At 40.7% G+C, this 22,173-nt stretch overlaps 1 protein-coding gene across 4 annotated transcripts in view; it reads right to left on the bottom strand.

Annotated features, from left to right (window-relative positions):
- Positions 1–351: 351 nt before the first annotated feature.
- Positions 352–22,173, bottom strand: part of Col9a1 (collagen type IX alpha 1 chain) — an 85,744-nt gene continuing 63,922 nt past the window's right edge. For all 4 annotated transcript variants that reach the window (XM_063227037.1, XM_063227039.1, XM_013142245.3 and 1 more), the window contains 5 exons: positions 21,010–21,156; positions 20,814–20,868; positions 18,903–19,091; positions 12,262–12,339; positions 352–1,341 (listed from right to left, as the gene is read on the bottom strand). In XM_063227037.1, coding sequence (XP_063083107.1) covers positions 1,157–1,341; positions 12,262–12,339; positions 18,903–19,091; positions 20,814–20,868; positions 21,010–21,156 — 654 coding nt within the window. In that variant the 3' untranslated portion in view covers positions 352–1,156. The remainder of the gene's footprint in view (positions 1,342–12,261; positions 12,340–18,902; positions 19,092–20,813; positions 20,869–21,009; positions 21,157–22,173) is intronic.

Here is a 22,173-nt window from a genome sequence, read left to right as displayed (position 1 = left end):
CTGTGAAACATACATCATTTTGCAGCGGTGCATCTCTGATTGGAAGCTAACAAACTATGGAAATGAAGGCAGGGGTTCTTAACCAAAAGAACAAGTGAGACTAGATTTAAGGAATCCATGAAATCTCTGGAATACTATACAAAAAAAAAAAAAATGTTGGGCATTGTTCTGGGGTAGGTTTAGAGCCTTCATTAATGTTTCAAAATGGTCCACAAAGTTCATTCATACTCATTCATTCATTCTCTCCATCACCTCACCACTCTCCACTCTCACACCTTCGTGGCACATTAAAGGTTCTCTATCTCTTTGTAACAAAAAACACTAATACACATGTACCTGTAGACACACCAGTAATTTAAAATTTTTATTGTATCTAAGTTCAGTGACTTCATTGAACATGGTTATGTATAAGAAAACATGCAAGAGATTAAGAAACCATATTTATTTCTTCTTTGGTACAATCAGAGATGTTACTGCAAATGTTAAAATAAATAATTTCATCAATAAAACTTCAGAGTGCCAGGGTATTAAAATCCCTTCTTTGCTTTCACATAGATGAGCTTAAAATATCAATAGGTTTGGGGTACAGTACACACAATTCAAAAGAAACCCAGACTGACGATGAAAACCAACAGAGGAAGGAAGGAAATTGCCACTGAGCTGCACACAGCCCTCCCTCACCCCTGGAGTGTGCAGTTAGTGGAGATTTCAGCACCCATCAGACTTGAGCAGTGGAGCGTCTTCCTCACTAGTCTGGTCAGCCTCTGTGTAATTGAATCAACAACCCAGAACATCTAAATGAAAAATGACAATAACTGCTGCGACTGAGGTACACAAACTGTTTTTGTTTATTGGCACCGTGGCCCACACACTATTATGCCACATATGAAAAGTCCAAGATCCTGGCAAGAGAACTGTACATTTATTTCAAGAGAATTTAAATTTCTTTTGCTGGTGACTCCCTGTCTTCCCTCCAAGGGAAAGGGAAAAGGACTTACTGGATAGCACCATTGTTCTAACTCTGATTGTCCAGGAAGACCTGTGCAGTCAGGCTGAGGTCATGCCTGATCCGCGTGGCTCCTGCATCCCGCAGGGTCTTTCTGGGAAGCTCTTCCCCAGGTGCAGTTTCTGCAGCAGCTGTGTGGCCCTAAACTGGTCACTGGTCAGGGCCTTTACTAAAAGCTCGCTGACCAGCCTGCAGGGTACAGGAAGCCGGCTCACAGAATCCAGGAGGACCAGGAGGCCCTGGGGGACCAGGTACACCAGGAATTCCTGCCACTCCGGGGGGCCCTCGCTCCCCATCACGGCCGTTTCTCCCATAGCTGGCAGGGCCTGGGTCACCTGGAACACATAAAAGGTTGCATCCATGAATAGGAGGATCTTCGTGGCGATAACTCACAACCAAGCAGCGTGCTGGGACAGGGCTGCAGAAATAGTGCATTAGGCGGAGGAGGAGGAAGCAATCCCTCCCTCTATTAGGTTGGGGTTCACAGAAACTCAAAGTAGTCGGAGCTCTTGGCGTATGTAACCCACATTCCATCCATGAGCTGTGTTGTGTATATGGCAGCCTGTAGCCACAGGTGCTATGTCAAGACACAGACACAGACACCAGGGACAGAACACACCGCGCGCTTGAAGATTTAGTGTGAAACACAGTATAATAATTCAGGAATAAGCTTTATATTTACTGTATAACAAAACGGTAACATTTTGCACCCAATGAACTGAATAAACTGTAGAGAAAACCCCCAATTTACAATGCAGCAATGTTTACAATGTCAGGAAGTCAAATGTACCTGAGCTGCCCAACATCACAGCCTCAGGAGAGAATCAGGCATCACTCACGCAAGCACATGGCTGGTGACGAGCTGCGTCTTGCTGTCCCTGCCTAGTGTTACAGGCCAGTACTAGATGACATAGCACCAGGCCAGGGGGAGACTGACCCTCAAAACCTCAAGCGTGGCTTCTACGGAAACGTGTAGCACCTTCACACCATTCTAAAGTCAAAGACTATTAGGCACAACTATCTTACAAGGGTGATCAAAACATACGGTGTTTAAATTACAATAGTATTTTTATTACAATAAACAATAAAAGACACCTTGCCTTTAACCCCCCCACCACCACCACCAAAAAAATGCCCCCCACTATTCAATTGCACTTATCCCACCATTTTTGCCACTTTCTGAAGCAGCTCTGGAATTTCTCTTATGTGTTTTATGAGGTGTGCCTGACCTAAACTATGGTGAATGCTGCTGCCACGTACAATTCAAAAGAAAGGCAGGCTTGTGACATACTTGACAGTGTGTTCTCATTCGCCTAGAACTGGCAGCGTGTGACTTCCTGCCCCTTCCCAAAGTCAAAATGAACATGAAAGGTCAAGGTTTTTCAGTGACTTAAGACACCAAAGCAACGATAAAGACAAGGAGGAGGATGTTTCCAGAACTGCACCCTCCAGGGGCCAGAAGGATGGGACGAGTGGGTTTGAAGCAAGAGAGAGGGTTCTGAGAGGGGATTAATGACAATGAGTTTTTACTATAGTTTTTTTAATGTACACGTTTACTATAGTTTTTTTAATGTATAGTTTTTTTTAATGTTTGCCATAGTTTTCAATCATTCCTCCTAAGTCAGGGACCATTTGTGTCATTAAACCCAATCCCGCTCCTGTTCTCGCCTGTTGAATGTGCTCAGGTGACTCCTCAAAATCCCACACACCGCACCTGCTTGTGGCTTACTGTCTTTGGAGCAGCGCTGTGGTGTAGCTGCCCTTATTTAATTTTTAAGGTGTGATCAGTGTCCAGATGTGGAGAAGCACATTTAGTGCTTAGTGCTTAGTTTTCCAAACTTAGAAAACACAAGTTTGGAAACAAATGGCTGCAATTTAGGAACAGCATATCAGCAAGACACGCCCTGACATGGCGGGATAAGAGACCATCCTTACAATTCTGCTATGTGACTGAAAATACCCACTGGATAGAGATTAGTACTATTACTAAGGAGCGTCAGTTGATGTCTTACAGATAACTGTGCCATGAATCCTATGCAATTCCAGGATCACCTCCTCGCTGGCTTTCTCTCAATGTGAGCTTCTCCACAGCAAGTCCCACAAGGACATGGCTACCTTTTGTCACATTCACTCAGGGCAGGCTTCCCTCCATGGGCACCTTTCCTGAGGTCTGGCAGCCCATGCCAAAGAGGAATTGCCGCTGACTGTCCCCCCACTGCAGCCACAGGCGTGGGGGGACAGCAGTGGGGCCCTCTGACTCGCAGGGGTGATTCTGACACTTCCCAGCAGTGCCCAGCATGGCCGTCTGGAGGTATGCCGGGCGTGTGTGCGTTGGCATGGTGACCGGGGTGCTTGGCAGTGGCTGGAGGCAGGCTTGCTAACCTGCATGGGTTCTGGCATCACCCAGCATGGTGAACTGCTCCACCTGGATTGCCACACTGTCCCCTGAGAAGCAGCAGGGACACTGAAGCCCCTTCCAGCCCTGGGGCTGCGATTTGTAATGGAGTTGGCTGGCACGTGGAGCTGTCAGAAGAAGAGTTAAGGGGACTAAGAAATCTGTGTGAAGCACGCTGTTTTCACCTGATGATAGTAAGAAAGAGCTCCACTCCAACTCAGCCTTCTCAGCTTAGCCTCCCTGCCAGAGCTAAAGGCACATCCACATGTTCAATCCCACACGTAGGTGCTTAGGCTAACTCTCCTTCTTTCTCAGGGGCTTTCACGCCCCACTTCCCCGCATTACTCTTATTACGTGTCTTTGGTTTGTCCTACTAGTGGCCTGCACCTTTTTTATGTCACTCACACATGAGGAAGAAAGTAGGTTAGAGACCCTATTTCATATACAGCTTCTCATTTTTCATCATGTGCTTACATTTAGACTTGCACACAAAAAGGTCACAGAACAAAAATACTAGTAAGTTTTAAGGGAAAACAATTATCTTGGAGTTTATGTATCCCAAGGATATTTAGCAAAGTTATAAGCGATTGTATCCCACAAGCTTCTGTCCAGCTGTACTGAGCTGTGGTGAAGCTATGCTTGTGTGTTCTCCTGAGGGGGAGAAACCATGTCCCATTCCACACTGTTTATATATAGATCAGCTGTTGGAACTATGTCTTTAGCAAAGCCTGTTTAAACCCCCTGATTCTTGCAGCGGTGAAAGGTTGATTTTTTTTAAGGTTTAAAAGATGGGCCATATCTAGCTATATATAGAAGGTAATTTTCTTGCACTTTTTCAGTGGGAATCCACCCATACACACACACAGCAGGTCTGCCTTAAGAAACTGAAATCAGGAGTGGGAGGAGAAAAATGACTTAGAGCCAGAGAAGAGGTCCAAAACCATTGACCTCGGAGGCTAAGGCAGTTAACGCAGATCAAGGAGACAAACCTCAGCCCACAAACTGAATCACTGTTTAAATGGTTTTATGAGGATCCAGCTACTGTTGTTTGCTTGCATACTGTCTGTGGCTGCTTTTCACTACAGGGCAGAGTTGAGTGGCTGGGGCAGAGATTATCTGCCGCTCAAAGTCAAAAAAATGTGGTCCTTTACAGACAAGGTGTGCTGACCCCATTGTCACAGGGAAGGCCTGTGGTGACAAATTCCACACTGTCTTCATCAGAAGAAAACCTGCAGGATGTGAGCCATGATCTCAGTCACTGTCACCCCACATCAGTGTTGGGGAGGCAGCTGGGAAGAGGGGCCTGTGGCGAGCTGGAGAGCAGATGTGGCCAGCGGTTCTGACATGTGGGGAACAGCCAGGAGAACTGGGGGGTGCTGTTGCCGGAACTGTTATAATTTTCGAGAGAAGCTGGCTTTTAAATAAACAGCTCTCGAGTTTTAAATGTAAGCAACTAATTCAAAACTTTAACATTCATAGAGCAAGCCCCCTGCCTGAAACTTTAAATCGAAAGACACTCATTCTGTAATACAAACATTAAACAGCAGAAAGAGTGGGGGGTTTTATTTTAGATTTTCACATTTAGTTTCCCATTTTAACACATTCCAAAAGAAGGGTTTTTTTTTAACTTACTAAATTTATTCCAAATTCTTGCTGCCTTTGAGAGAAGAGCTGATGAAGCTATGCTCTCAACCCTCTGATTTGTCATTAAAAGTATATCAAGTCCAATTCTGTCTTTGGCAAATGTAGCAGTTTACCTGTTGGAGCGCCCAGTGATGTTATTATCATCACTGACACTTTATAAAATGTCCTTTTCTCATAAGCCATACTGTGCTCATTACTGAACCTCTTTTCTTCCTGGGTAACCTGAGTCAGGAAGTTTCTGTAACTATCCTTGGGCACCTGGCTAGAGACTGCTGGAATTAGAAACAAGGGCCTTAACTCCTGTTCTAACCAAACTTTAGTTCCAAAACTATTGATTCGACAACTCTGCTACATTAGCTGCTTACACAGGTTTCTGAAACGTTAAGGACTTACACAAATGCCACTAATGATTTCAAAAAGCATGCATGTCATCCTCCATCGGAACAGTAGAGGGCAGCCACGTCACGTTGATAGAGGCCAATCCAGCCCTGGCACGCTGACTGGCACGCTGAATCAGGCAACCTCTTATTACCCACCGCAGGACGGACAAGGCACAAAAAACCACAAAGGATCTTCAGCCTCAGATCCATATCTGATGATTAATCCCAGGTTATGTTAATTTTTTTGTATGTGCCACAAAGTTATATTTCTTATACAGAGCTGGGGTTATTTTGCGGCATTTAAGCCAAAATGCTAGGTATGACCAATAACTATGATAATGTTTAAATTTTTAAAGTGTATTACAGTAAAGGTGCGTTGCCAGCCACGTCCCTTACAATACTCCCCCCGCTTTCAACACGCTTATCTCTTTGTTCTGCCACCCTCTGAAGCAGCTCTGGAAGCCCTCGCTCCTAAGCGTCTTTAGTTGTGCTGTAGCGGCTGCCTCCATGTCCTGAATTGATCTGAACATGAACATTTCATGGTCGTTGTGATTTCTGGAAGAGCCATAAGTCACACCCTGCCAGATCCAGTGTGTAAGGCGAGTGAAGACACACCTTAAATATTTTATAAGTCTGCCTTTGGCTCGATGGCAGGTGGCAGCTGTATTCTCTGTGTTTTTCATTGCATCTTGTAAAGACGTTCACAAAAGAGGAGGCCTAGAATTGCTTCAGAATGTGGTAATAATGATGAGATAAGTCTGTCGACAGAGAAAGGGAGCACCAGGAGGGGGACTGGTGGCCATGTGTCTTTTACTGTAATTTGTTTTTAACTTAAGCATTCACTATGTATTTTAATTATGTCTGTATGTTTAAAGAATTGATTTTGCTGCTTCACAGAAAACCCTTCAACCCAATAAAATAACTGCAGCAAAGAAAACAGCGTAAGTGACACTACAAAATGCAAGCCTAAAACTAAGTTTTAGGCTAAGTGTCTTTATTTAAGTTTTAGAAGCAAAATCTATCTATAGACTTTACACAAGCCAGCCCTCTGCAACAAAAACTACAGTCCTCTGAAGAAGGAGATGGCAGAGGTCACCAGACAATGGAACAGTGATCATCTATTTTTGTGTGGGCAGCTCCAGTATTGTCAAAATGGCCTTATTTCCAAAACTGATACATAGATTTCATGCAATCCCAATCAAAATATCAACAGCACTCTTTACAGGACTAGAGAAAGCAATCACAAAATTCATATGGAACCAGAAGAGACCTAGGATTTGCCTAGCAAAGCTGGCCAACAGCAGCAAAGGTAGTGGAAACAAAATCCCAGTTACAAGCTTGTTACAAAGCTATGATTAAAAAATAAAACCAGCGTGACACTGGCACAAAAACAGACATGTAGATCAGTGAGACATAACAGAGGATGCAGAAACATCTCCAGGCATATTCAGTTACCTGACCTTTGACAAAGGAGCCAAAGGGCATGCTAAAGGAAAGGCAGCCACTTCAACAAATGGTGCTGGGAAAACTCCACCCACATGCAGAAGATTGAGTGAGACCCATTTCTGTCGCAGGTACAACACTAAAACCAAAATGGATCAGAGATCTAAATGTTAAAGCAGAAATAAATCTGCTGGAGGATAAAACAGGCAAAATTCTTGACATAAGCACAGGCAAGGACTTTCTGAAAAGAATTCCATTTCACAAGACGAGATCATATCAAATTAAAAAGCTTCTGCATAGCAAAAGAAACAACCAACAGAGTGGCACAAGACAATCTGGAGAATAGTGAAACAAAATTTTACCAACTATTTCTCAGACGGAGGAATAGTATCTAAAATAATAAATAACTCAAACAACATTAAAACTGTTTCCAAAATAAACCAAAAATCCAAAGAAAAAAGATGGGTCACTGAAATAATCAGACACTTCTCAGAAGAAGTACAAATGGCCAATAAAAACACGAAAAAATATTCAACATTGTGGGTCAGTAGAAAACACAAATTTAAACAACACTGAGATTTCATCTTACTCCAGAAAGAATGGCCATCATCAAGAAATCAGTGATGAGACTGACGCCAAAGGAACATTTCTACATTGTCAGTCGGAAAGTAAACAATACAACCAGTATGGAAATCAGGATAAAGATTCCTCAAAAACTAAAACTAGAGATCCTCTTGACCCACCTATTCCTCATGTATGTGTCCTCCCAGAAGAGTTAAAGACATCATATTACAGTGATCCATGCACACCTATGTTTTTTGCAGCACAATTCATTATAGTAAAATCTTGGAAGTGGACTATATGTCCCTCAACAGGTGAATGGACCAAGAAAGTGGGATTTATCAGTGCACTACCACTTTGCCATAAAGATAAACTTGAGTCTTTCGTAGGAAAACAGATGCACCTTGAGACTATAATGCTAAGTGAAATAAATCAAACACACGAGAGTAAATATTGTATTGTTTCTCTTGCATGAGAAACCCAAAATACAATTTAAGAGTGAAATAAAAAATAGATAATAGAAAATAGAGACATAGATCATCTGCAAAATGGAAGGGGACCAAGAAATTGAGGGAGAGGGGAGAGATGAGAGAGAAAGATGAAAAAAGAATTATGATGTGTTGTGCACATGGACCAGAAGGAATGCAATTATTACACAGCATACTGAAAACATGTACTAGTAAAAAGTCAAAATTTAAAGAAGAAAACTGACTAGCCCTACAGTGTAGTGTAGTCCAACACAAGGCCACACATATCCTTCATGTCCAAGACTGGAGAAGCATCTTGGCTCACAAGTCACATTCCAGCTGTCCACACACATAAGCTGTCACTTAATTTACTTCTTTTCCTAATGAGTTTGAGTGCACAAAGGAGTCAGCATTGTCTGCTGAAATTTGCAGAGAACAAAGGAACTGATCCCACATGAGCAGGTTCACTGTCAGCAGGCAGAATCTCCCTTAATGAGACAACCAACCAGCCAGTGACACCAAGTGGCCTCTGCTAAGAAGTGGGGGACTGACATGATCCTCACAGCTCCGCAAAGGGGGCAGAAAAGGGAGAAGACACTGAACGTTAAGGACATGGCCGAGCCACAGAATTACAGGGGCAATCTAACCATGTTAGCAGCCAGCCAGCCCGTGATTTTGTCTCCTACATGATCCTGCGCCTCAGAAGCCTGGATCTCTCCCTCTATCACTCATCACCCAAGGGGCATCTGTTGGAGCGTGTGACCTGTGTCAGTCCGTGTTTCCTCAAATATAAAAAGAACGACAGCAGCAGGAACAGCTAAACATGCAGACCGTTGACCTAATGCGAGGCATGGTTCTAAGTGCTTTGCGTATTTTGTCATGTGTGCATAGCCCCTAAGTAACCCTGCAAGGTTTTGTATAATACATGTGCTTTGTAAGTGACAAAGCACTGCACCGAAATAATAGTGGATGTGCTTGTTACAATAATAACCGATGCTCCAAGATAGGCACCATCACATTCCATTCCCCAAACACATAAACAGTTACACTGAGAGAAGTAGGAGACAGCCTGCACTGGACGGGGTACAGAAAATGAAAACTTCAGGGACAAACAAACTCTAATAGTTGATAGATAAAGACAGCACTACTGACTTGTTTTCAAACGTTAGATATGTTAATATAAATAAGAGTGACCAAATTATCTTTTTCATTCAGATAGATTTAAGACCCAAATTCGATGGAGGGAATGACAAAGAGAAGCTCTTTCTTTCGGACTGAATGTGTATTTATCCTGATGTTTCCAGACAAGCTCCTTCCAAGTCCTGCGGCAGACTTCTCCAGCTCCTAAAGTTCTATTATTATTATTATGCTTATGAGGGACCACAAATCATATTTCTGATCATATTCTAGGTTCTACCAGCTTCTCAGCAAACCATTAACCAGTGAAATGATTGGTGGGAAGCCAGCACTTTGTGTTCATGATTTGGAGTTGGAAGAGATCTTCATGGAAGAAAAAGCTGGGGTCCAAGAGAAGAGTATCAATGCTGCCGACCAAATGCAGGAACAGGAAACTGCAAAGCCCCACTGTGGCCCCGCTGTGCCTTAGCTCTCATTCAGCTGCGTCGGAAAGCAAAATGTGGGCCTTTTATATTAATAACAATACTAGGAACCAACATTCCTCAGCACACGCGATGGCCAGAACCTGCCTCGAGCTCTTTACATGGATTTTCTTTGATTCTCACAATCACACTGTCAGAGATAGACCATTATTAATATTTTGTAATGGGGAAACTGAGACACAGAAAATGAAGTAACTCATTTGATGCTAGAAAGTAAGTGTCATTATCAAGATCTGAATCCAGCATATCTGAAAGGAGAGCCCATGTCCACCCCACACTCACAATCCTAGTCTTAAGGGGGGAAGAATGCAGAAAGCTCTTGGCAGGAACATATTCGAGAAACGGCTAGCAGAGTGAGTCACGGTGCAGACAAACGCATGTGAACAGGCTGAAAAGCCGAGGGCCTGGCTGGCGCTCCGAGGAAGGATGAAGGGCCAGGGCCAAACGCCCCTTCCCCAGGCACTGTGCCTTTCACAGCCTACGCTTGTGAAAAATAATGTGGGTCTCGAAGTGTTCACTAAATGTAAAGTATTTTCTCAACTATGATATAAGCAAGGCCTTCCCTTCCCACCCACCCAAACAGGAAAGTTGGAATGCAACAAGAAGGAACGCAGGATGAGGTAGACTTAATGTGAAGAAGATGCAAGAGGATAAGAGAAGGTTAGCGAGAGAAAAATCAGAAGCAGGCGGAAATCAAAGGACGGCGATAATTCTGGGGATGGTACCAGCAAGGCAGGGGCAAGGATTGGAGAAAAGACGAAAAGGAAGGGAATGATGGGAGCCGTAGGAGCCCTGGCAGAGGGGAATCCATACACTGTCTCAACAAGCCAGATTTAAGTTTTAGATCTAAGACCAGCTACGGCAACTTTTTCCACCCTCCCTCCTTCCCTCACTTGTCTGCGCGCTGTCTGATGCTTGAAATCTCAGCAGAACAGCAAAATCTCCCTGTCCAAGTGGCGCCAAGGAGCACCTGTTGCCCAGCTCGGTGACACGCAGCTCCTGCAAGTAGAGGCCTGCGGTACAGAGCTGGTGCTCCCAAATCTTCCGGATTTTAAAATCAAAATGTGATTTACCAGCAGATTTTTGGAACATGGCAATCACTGGAAACTGTTATATTTTCGGTAAAAGAAAACACTGCTGATAGTGCAAGTTGTTCATTTAGGAGCTGTTAAGTGATTGTCAACAAAAAGACGAAAAAATTGCTGGTTGATCCTATAAACCTGTGGAAATAGTGATAATGCCACTTAACCAGTTTGAAACCCTCCTATCACAACCACTGGTCAAGGAGACAAGCACCCTTGTAACTAGTATTTTCTTGTCCTCTCTTCTTTTTATTTTTTATTTTATTTTATTTTTGGTCTTTTTCCTTTTTATCGGTACCGGGGATCGAACTCAGGACCACCTGCTTGCAAGGCAGGTGCTTATGCCGCTGAGCTAAACCTCCAGCCCCCTTCTTGTCCTCTCTTACAAACATTCACCAATGAATCTAGCTTTCTTTGATCCTCGTTAGCTCCAACTGAGTTTTCTTTCCTTTTCCAATCACAAAAATTTATTAATCTGTATAAGCGTCTTGACAGGCCCATGAATCACAGTTTTAGAAAGACAGTATTGGAGCTATCTCCACATGTATTCAAATTTTCTTTTTAAAAAATTTAATAAGAAAGCAATCCCCAAGAGCAATGAAATAGATAATTGGAAAGCAATGGTGTTTGAGGCTACAATTACAGCCATGATTAAATATGTAAGCCTCTGGCAGGATTGCAAAATGGGAATTTGTCTTCCTAAATTTCACTAAACCAAGTTTCCCAAATTCATTATGGAAGTGACCAGCACCTGGCTTTCCCCCTCCTGCAGTCCCTGTCATCTCCCTGCCCCCAGCACCGTCACCTGCGGCTGGAGCTCCCTGAGCCCTTGCCCAGCCACAGTGAGGGCTCTGGAAGCCTCCAGGCTTCCGGCTGTGCTGTGTGGCCTCTGATTTCTAGCGGACAAGTGTGTTCCAACCTGGGCCCAGGTGGCATAGCAGTCAGTGTGCAAGGAGGACAAAGAATACCCAGTGAGACCTGGACCCTCACAGAGGTGGCTTGATTGCCTCTGTGCCCACAGTTCTGACGCAGTTCTGTGTGGTTCTTTGAGACTGTGTATAGGAAGGCTTGGGTTTGTTGGAGGTTTGGGGGTCAGGGGGAAATACGAATTTTAAAAGAATCTGGCTATTTTCAAGAGGAAGCTTTTTGAAATATAATTTCAGTTATTCCCTATGCAACGTGAGCAGGTGAATACATGGATTAATTTTCCAACTAGTCTAGTTTTACAGACTTTACAGACTTTTACAGACTTGGAAATCAGGAGATGCAGCTCAGCAACAGAGTATTTGCCTAGCATGCACCAGGCTATGGATTCAAACCCCAACACAAACAACAGTAACATAGGAAACTATCCTTGAGGCTAAAAATGGACTTACATTTATTCATTCAGATTTTCAGAACAAGTGGGCTGTGGCTGGCCCTTGACACTATTCTTCTTAGCGCATCTTCTTAGGAAGTTAATGCTTCAACTCCTGACATCTATTTCCTCACAAAGCATACAGACATGACTCACAACTCATTAGCTGTTCATTGAAGCTGGTCATGGAAAAGCTATGTCAGCCATTAGAATCACTTCATATGCCGGAGTGACTGAATAGCCGTTCTTCTAAAACATTATCCACTCCCACTGCACGCTCCACCCTTCCTGCATACAACTCACTTACCTGGGAGACCTGTCGCTCCAGGCAGACCTTTGGGACCTCTTCCTGGTGGGCCACGCTCCCCTTTTTCACCCATCTCACCTGCATTTCATTAAAGAAGTGTTATTTTTCTGTATGTCCATAAATAAACTTCTTTATCCTTAAACATTAAGCCAAGATAAAATTCAGAACCAAAAGTCAAGGAGTTACCACAAGCTAGATTATAGAAAATGTATAACAAGGCAAAAGTCTTCATCATATGAACACATGGAACAGGATAAAGTCAGATTATCAGAGGTGTAGGTACTCCATAAGCTATTATATTTAAGATATTTCATATTATAGATACTATACATGTTTTATTATAGGTACTATATTATCGATATTATGTGTTTCATGAATTAGAAAAACCATGGTTAATAAAATAGTCCACAAAATAAAAATCAATGACCCTATTCTTAATGACAAGATGTGAGTCTCAACCCAAAGCTAACACATGCTTAAAGGAAAACAGCAGCTCTGCTCTGGTCAACTGCATCCTTTGGCTCAAGAAGTTAAAACCAGCCCTATTTCCAGATGATGGAAATACTTTTGGTGTTTAGAAACTTGGTCATGGACCTGTTTCTTGTAACCAAGGGCTCCCAGAAGGTCCATGGACCATGTAGCCTGAAGCACTCAGAGGCAAGCATTTCGATGTTATCATTTTAAAAATCAGCAATATGTTGTTATCTTCAACCTTCATTCTGTGTAACATGAAGAAATAGTGGGTATCCTGTTCAGATGGGACTTAGATTTCAGAAACTTGCATTAATAAAGTGAAATCCCATTATTAAGCAAAAAAAAAAAAACCTCTAGAAAATCAACTCAATTACTGAACAAGAGAGAATTCAGCAGACAGGGTACAAAGTTAATACATGAAAATCAATAACTGGATAATACCAACAACAACCAATTATAAGACATGGTAGAAAGGATGCCAATTGCAAGTAAGTTGCTGCATAAGAAGGAATAAGCTTAATAGGAAATACATAAGCCCACTATGAAAAAATGAACATTTCTAAAGGATACAGAAAGATTTGAGAAATGTTTTATGAAATAACATCATTCATAAAAACTGGTCAGTCTTCCCTAAGCTAAACTTTCACTATTATTCCAATTTTTAAAAAAACACATGTTTTTAGCCAGAGAAGGTAATTCTGGACTTGGTATAGAAAAAACACAAAATCTTAGAATAGCTGTAAAAATGTCCCAAAGAGGAGCAATATGAAGGTAATTAATTCTGCTAGATATTAAATAATTAAAATGGTGTGGCATTGCCCCATGGGTAGACCGGGACAGGAAGTCTGAAACCTGACCTAAATGCATGGAGAAATTTGATTTCCAATAAAGGTGGTGTCTTAAAATGGGAAATTCAGTTCCATCAATAGTAGTGAGAAAGTGGGCCATCAGTTGGAAAAAGCATTAGATCTGGACTTTGATACCTCACACTACATTCCAGGATAAATCATTAATAGATTCAGTATTTAGGAACCATAAGAAAAGAAAACAAGAAAGAATAATTTTGAACTTCAGATTTGAGCAGGCCTTTCTCCTATGATTCAAAACATAGAGAGTTCCTAAAATCAATACAAAAAAACCCACAACATAACAAAAAAGAAACAAATTACACAAAGCTGAAATGGAAACAGCTCTTAAATATTTTAAAAGATCCACAAAATCACTTTCATAACATAATACACACAACTTTATAACAAAGCAAAAATGCGACTTTAACCTACAAGACCAGCAAAAGTTCCAAAATTAAATTAGACATACATTTAGCAAGGGTGTAGAAAGAGAGCAGGACACAAGGATGCTGAGTGTAAACTGGCATGATCTCCATGAAAGATAATTTGACAGCAGCTATCAAATTTACAAAAGGAAATTCCATTGTACTCAGCATTTCCTTCTAGAGATTTATCATAGAAATAGAGATAGGATAGAATTAGAGGTACAGTGTATGTTGGTATTTTGTACAAAAATGAAACATATATACTCTTTTCACTAGCTTTGTGTAATATCTGAAGTTGGAGCCCAGCCTGGACAACTTAGTGAGATCCTGTGTCAAAATAAAAAATATAAAGGGCCAGGGAATGTAGTTCAGTGCAAAGACCCTGGGCTCAATCCCCTGTGCTACCAAAAAAAAAAAAAAGTTTAACCATTGTGGTACCTCCACAGAACAGAATGCTATAGGCAGCTCTTTGGAATGATCTCCAGGATATATTATTAAGTGGGGGAAAAAAACAAGGACCAGATCACTTGCTAAAATAAAATATGATCTTTTTAAAAAAGAATAGAGGGAAAATAGTCACACATTCTTATATGTGATTGCTTGTAAAGATTTGAAGGAAAACCAGTCATAATAACATGACAGAAAGGGTAAAGGAGATCGCACAGTTAGGAGACAGCAGTTGGAGAAAAACTCTTCGTAACTAGCTTTCATGCATTTTAAAATTTTTGAACAAGTCTAGAATTACCAAAAATAAATTAATGAATTTTAAAAATTTAAAGTTGCTGTCAACATGTCCTCCACAGTGACTCATTATTTCTAAGGAAAATGCTTTGGATTTTAACCAACCATGTGCACTTGCAAGACATAAGACGGTTGATTGAGTTTGGGAATCCACAGCCACCGAGCAAAGTCACATTAATTACCCTGACTCCTGCAGAGACCAAATCCAGAAACCTGGCCTCATTTTTTTTAAAAAAAAATCCCTAACACTTCATTTAACTGATCCTAAATGGCATGTACTGTGCTTAGTAGAAAGCACTCTTCTTCTACTGTTAGGACTCTAGCATGTTATCATTCTCTCACATTATCAAGAAGACACAGTAACACTTTGCAACAAATTGTGCACAGAATCATTTTTTCCAACATCTACTATCAGTCCAATCTTCTTCAACCCTGAAGTATATTTGTTTTAATTTAAAATACAAAGTCAGGCACACAACAAAAATAGGAAGAATATCAGTACAATCATCGGTACGTTACCCAAATACTCAAAAACTAACTATGAAGTAACAGTTTAAAGTCACCAAAGTTTATTTTGCTGTGAATGCTCCTATGTGAACGTTTTTATGATGAATCAACTATATTTTCACAATTTAACCTCCCATAAACACTGCAGGAGATTGCAGAGCTGAGGTTGTACTCACATTCACATAAGCTGGTTTTTATTTTTCACTCAGCATCAACGTGGCCTTGCTACATTAGGAAGATGTGACAACTAGTGTCCTAAAAATTAGCAGCTTACACCTTCTTGTTAATTTAGCAATTTAAATGTCATCACTATGATTCTGGATGCCGGCAATGAAAAGAGAATCTCAAAATGTGCCACTTTTCCTAAAGATATGAAGTGAAGAGTATACATTAAATGTAGCTTTCATACTGAAAATGAAACGTAAACTTAATTACACAGGGTAGCATGAAACTACACCAACTTTAAAATGTTGTACTCTGAAGGCTAAAGGCAGGAGGATGGCAAGTTCAAGTCTAGCCTGAGCTACATACTAAGAGTTGTCTCAAATATCGCCCCCTAAGTTTAAAAAAAAAAGTTTCTTTTATAAAATCTTATCTCAGGTATGAAGGAAAATATACTGAGTGGCAAAACAGCTCATTCTGAACAGTGAAAATTCCCACTGCTCCACAGTTGCTATTTATTTCGTTTATTGGCAAGCAGGGTTGATGTTATCACCCCATGAGCAGACTAATACTGAAAAAAGTGTTAGTCACAGTTACGACGTGTGCATTTTCTCAAAGAAATGCATGCATCTCTTTGACTCACACTCACATATCTAAAAATATACAGCCTTATTCTAAGGGATTTAAAATTAATCCAAACTGTGAATGTTTAAAAATAATATTTATGGCATGAAAGACTAATGCAATACCAAGCCAGGCGAACACAAGGCCGGGTGTGGCTGTCTTTCACATCCTGCTTATATCCATATAAAACATAGCTGTATCATGGGCTCAGAGCCTACATGCTTGTGGAAGAGTACAGAAAACAGGTCAGTGTGATCTAACCTATGATTTAAGGCAATTTTTATTAGCTCATACTGAAAATATTCCACTGTATTTTTCACCAGACTAAAGGAAATCAATGACTGAGATATACCCTGAACTGTTAAAAGCATTAATAATAAACTAGTTTTTTAAAATTTATGTAAGTCTCTCTGATGAAAGACTCAAAGTGACTACATGATAGAACAAGATGCATAATACTTCTTCCTTACTAGATGTCTATACTAAAATAAATCTCTAATTGACTAAAAATTTGTTTTAAAATGGTGAAGTATCTTTTTCTGGTAGGAAATTTGAGCTGCAAACCTTTGAATAATAGAAAACTGTATGCTTTCTAATAAATATTACTGTTCATGTATGTGGTGGGGTAAAAAGGTTAAGTCCTGTTACCTAGAATTATGTACTTCCAAATGTGTCAGCAGTACTGATTGATAAAGAAAATCTGACAAGCTTTCCCTGCCTCCACCTCAGATTTCAGAACTAACAATAAATGAAAGTACTTCTGTAAAGGAATTCTATAACAAAAAGAAGGAATAAAGAACTGGGGAACAAAAAGTCATTTAGAGAAAAAGATTAAACCAACACACTATGTTATGAATATCGCAAGAAAAATGAGAGAAAAATATGCTATCATCCAGCTGTGCTTGGCGCATAAGCTTAATGCTGGAGACACTCATATTCCAAAAATACAAATACACTTTTCTCATTTTCAAAGGAGGTGCTTCCATCCAACAGGGCCACAGCCGTCCAAGCTCCTCACGATTCCCTACGGCTCAGAGCTTCCCAGAAAGATTCCCAAACAAGTCACCTTTGTTTTCAGTGGTTCTCAATCCTGGCTGCATTTTACAATCACTTGGGGAATGCTTTAAAGTCCCAGTGCCCAGACCAATTAAGTCAGAATCTCTGGAAAAAGGTCCCAGACACAGTAGTTTTTCATGCGACTCTGGTGATTGCAATGTGTGGTCAAGTCTCAGGGAAACAGCTTGAGACAGGCTCCTCAGGCATAGCAACAGACAAGGATATTTTCATTTCTTAAAGGAAAATTTTGTTACTAACTCACAGGTAAACTCTGCTCCAAACATGGAGACTTCCTTTCAGCCCAAGAATCGCTAGCTGTGATTTCTGCAGCCCCTAAAGGAGTTCCCTGTCAGCAGGAAAATAGTGACTAAGTGCGCCACACCTGGGTTTTGTGCCGTGAGGGTCACCTGTGCTGGGCTCCTTAAAACAGTATGCTAGGCTGCACCCCCAGGACTTCGGACTCAGAGAGGCTGGCATGGGACAGAGTCTGCGATCCTAACAAGCTTCTTAGGGACAATGGTGCTCCAGAAACCTCTCAAAAACTTGACTCTAAAAAGATGCTACTACCTCTGGGCTATGGCTCCAACAAAATCAACCAACCACCCAGGGCAGTAAAATTTCTTAGGACTGGTCTCCAGGAGAATGGGGACTCCCCAAAGAAATCCCCTAAGGTTCCTGAACTCGTACCTAAGAACAGGACAATAATGAATAAGTATGTGATTTTTTTCAGAGAAAACATCCAGTTGTCTTTCATACAAACTCTACTGTCAGCTCTGTCTCTGATTTGTCCAGCTTCTGAAAGCTTGAAACTGTGCCAGCCTTACAAGAGCCCCCAATTAGAGCTCATTTTTTAACATGCAGCTCTGCACCTGCCAAAAAAAGTAATTAAATAAATTGTTCCAGCTAAGGATGTAGTTAGCCAACTGCATCAGCAATTCTTTTATAGATCCAAAAAGGCAGCCTGCCTGCCCTCTGACCATTCATACCATAATATTTATCTCTAATTGGAGCATCGCAGCATTAAAAAAAAACCCTTTCTCATTTTTGATGCCATGTCTTTCTGAAGCTCCGCCAGAGAGCTGTAAGTAACTCATTATGGGCTAGAAATTCACTTTATTTAATCTTCTATAAATTATCCAAGGCACATACACTCTTGCTGATATATTCACCTCAACTAGTGAATACCAACACAGGCAACTAGTTCTGCTAGTCTTGCATAATCCCTTACACACTCACAAACCTGTTTTTCTACAAAATACTGGATGCAAGGAGATAACTTGCTTTAAAGAAAAGCAGAAACCCAAATACATACTGAAGAAATAAAATTAGACTGCAAAGGTGAAAAAAAAATCCATCGAAAGTACATATCCAATGTCACTTTTTAAAAGAAGGAGGCAGCTCAACTCATGACATAACTTCTCTTACGTCCAGCTAACTAAGTTGGTTAGTTTAACAAATGCAAATATTCAAAGGATAGCCAATTTACAAAAGCTCTACAATGACTTTAGTCTCCAAAACCAATAGTCTCCTGTAAGGTTTCTTTTGAACTATGAGCAAGGCAAAGTATAATTGAACAAGATCAGTATTAAAAGTCTGGGGAGCTTACTTCTAGTATTTCTTCTAATGTTTTGGGACAAGCAGAATAAACAGAACATTCTACAAGACTTTCAAGCTCTGTTAGTGCACCTTCTAATCTATCAGGATATTTAGAATCAGTAAAATGTGAATTTCTTGAGCTTGGGTATGGATTATACATCTGACAAAAAGTATGTGTTTTTGTTTCCACCTGGACAAAATAGCTTACCTTTAGGTCCCTTCAAACCAAGAGCGCCAGGGGGACCCTTAACGCCTGGGAGGCCACGAATTCCCATCTGACCTGGGAAACCATTCTCTCCAGGGGGACCAGGAGGTCCAGGGGGACCAGGCCTGCCAGGGAGACCAGAGGCACCGGAGTCTGGACGCTTGAGACTAGCAGCCATCTCAGCAAAGTGCTCTGAAAGATAATAACGCAACAATCCAGCAAAGTCAGAAGCCCGAGCGGGACTTAAGTGAACAGAGAGGTGTGCTAAATGGGTTTCTTTACGACTGCATCACCAAATCTTCCATACTGGGAAGAGATGGGCAAAGGCAGCCACTTTTCTATAGGCTTCCTGCCAGGAAACCACCCTGGCACTGCTCTATTCCCCTTTCCCTGCATGTATCTGGCCCTGCTATTTTGAGACAGAATGAAAGGAAAGGAGCTTCAACAGCCAGTCTCTGGGATGAGTGGTGTTTGGAAGGCACAGTTTGTCACCTGCATCCTAGATGGGTATCTGCAGACCCAAGATGAGAAGAAAGAAGAGCTGCTTAACAGGGAAGTGCTGTCCAGAAGCTTTTTAAAAGTCCAAGGCGTCATCCAGAATCAGACAACATTGAGATCTATTATCAAAACTAAGTCTTCTTAGCTTTAAGATATTATATAACTGAAATACTATGAAATTCATGGTTTGTTAGGACACATGCCCCCACCACTATTTTTTCATGCTTAGAATAGACAATGATCATTAAAAGTAACCTGTTTCTTGGAAATGGTCACAGTCTGTCTTAAAAATTAATAACTGGGCTTTTCCAGGAACCATTAAATTGATTCACAATCACCCGTGAAAGCCATGGAAAATGAAAAAATCTCCCAGTCAAAATACTCTAAAGAAAATACTTTAGTATAATATTGTTTAAAGCTCTAGGATTTGAAGGCAAATAATGAATTGGAAATAAACTTCCAGTCAAAAATTTTCAATTATTTATGTAAATTTGCCTCACATAAGTATAAAAATTATAGTTTTCTACATATGTAACACTTAAAACAGACTTTCAAAATAAAATGTCTGTAATGAAGAGACCAATACTGATTTTCAAAGATAGAAGTCCTCATTTCATTCCTGCTTGAGCCTAGAAAACTCTACACATATATTAACCAAACTAGACTGCCTGGAGAACACAGAAATGAAGAGTGATTCTTTAGGACAGAGTTAGTTTCACCAGAATAAGATAATTTTCTGTTAGAAGATTCCAAATGTTACAGGATCTCCTTGGATATAGAATAATTTTGTACTTCTTCATTTGCTGTGTGGTTTCATAACTAGACCAATTCTGAAATAAATAATTTCATCGTTATAGAAGAATTTAGATAAAAACTAACACGTGAAAATATATTCCCACTTTGGAAAATATTAGTCATTGCTATCTCCATGTGGTTCAGGAAGAGAAATAATGTCCCTATGCTTCTTATGGGCATAGAATCTGTCACAGAGAGAAATCTTAGGGCAACACTACAAACATACTAAGAAGTAGAATCTTGGAGAGAGAGAGAGACACCTGAGAATTTTGTGTTACAAAGGAAGAGTGTGGAGTGTGAGAGTGTGTGTGTGTGTGTGTGTGTGTGTGTGTGTGTGTGTGTGCTTTCTTGCACATTATCCTGTCTTGGAGAGGGAAAAAAAAGGAAGGGAGGAAAAGAAGAGAAAAGAGAAAGCAGGCTAACACAGCAAGGTGATATTTTACCTTGAGGCTATAAATAATTATAGATGGAAATAACTGGATAAAACAGAATTGCCATTAACATTACTCAAAATCTCCTGCTTTTAAAGCATACATAAAGCCACCTTGCATACCTACAAGAATAAAATCTTAAGAACCAAGAGTTGACAGTGAAAAAGTTAAGCCACTGTGATTTATTTACCTTGCATGACCCTCATGCAAACCTGCTTAATGTGCTGATCTGTCGGCGCTCTGCCCTGGGACAGGAAAGAAACAGGCAGTTTATGCAGGAGCCACAAAGAAGACATTGTTAAACCGTAAACTAACTGAGGATTTACAAGGAGCTCATAGCTGAGGAGCCATGGCCAGCAAGCCCCATTATAAGGGAAGATACTCACCGGAGGGCCCTGGGCACCAGGTAGCCCGGTGGCACCCTGCTCCCCCTGCACACCGCGGGGTCCAGGTGGTCCTCTCGGTCCTTCCACCCCAGGCAGCCCTCGAATTCCTTCAGGCCCTCTCAAGCCAGGCTCCCCAGGGTTACCCATCTGTAACAAAATTGTATTCTATAAAGCAAGGGCTAGGCACAAGCAGTGAGCCCGCTTCCTTTGGTGTAAGTATTTGCATGGAATTTTATTTCCCATATTCGACCTTCTGAGAGGCATCTGTTGAGTGGCTATCACAAGGTAAAGACACATTATGCCATCCAATAACTCCCAGGCACTGAGAATTCAGGGCAAGTTCTTTACTATTTATTACTGCATTAGGATTTTCATTGGGATAATATATTAATACATTAAGCCACTACTTAAAGGGAAGTTAGTGGGTTTCGGAGGGATTTTTGTTTGAGTTTTAGTGCTTGGAATGAAACTCAGAGCTTTGTGCATGCCAAGGATGCACGCTATTGCTGACCTACACCCATTGTCCCAGCAAGGTAGTTTGTACTAAGTCTTGTTACCATTTTCTGGCCAGAAAAGACCATCTTGAGTTTCCACAAGATGTTATTTGGATACCACCAAAGCAGCAAGCTTAAAATAAAGGTATTTCCAAGAAAATAAGCTATTTAGTCTTTATAAATTTGAATGGTGAGTCTGAAGACAATAGATATATCCAAGAATGATAAAATATTAACATAAATTAAATGAATGCACTTGAAATGGACACACTTAAAATACAGCATTTAAAACATGGGTCAAAAAAGGCAAGTTCATAGTTTACCAAAGTAATAGGTCTAGTTCTTCTCAGTTCACTGAAAAGGAAGTTTTGTGCTATTATCTGTATGCTTCTTCTTTGCAAGAGAATCTTTTTCGTCTGTGTCTTATATTCAAAATAACTACTTTGAAGATAACAATACAGAGAATTAACTACTTGTTACTATTGTCTTGTTATGAAAATTTGTATTTTAAAATTTATATTTGCAAAAAAATAAAGTATTAAGGAAGTTAATTATGGACACTAAAAATAAGTTAAAAATAAACTGTTTTCTCAGGTCAAAAGTATATACAAATTAGATTTTTCTGAAAGCAGAGTATTAAAAGGATTCTCATCTGCAATAATGCTATTAA

The sequence above is a fragment of the Cavia porcellus genome, unplaced genomic scaffold (genome assembly GCF_034190915.1).
Source record: "Cavia porcellus strain 051 isolate PalLab524CR breed Dunkin Hartley unplaced genomic scaffold, mCavPor4.1 scaffold_16, whole genome shotgun sequence".
NCBI lineage: Eukaryota > Metazoa > Chordata > Mammalia > Rodentia > Caviidae > Cavia > Cavia porcellus.
Note: the sequence above shows the minus strand (reverse complement) of the source record. Positions and strands in the feature narration are given on the sequence as shown.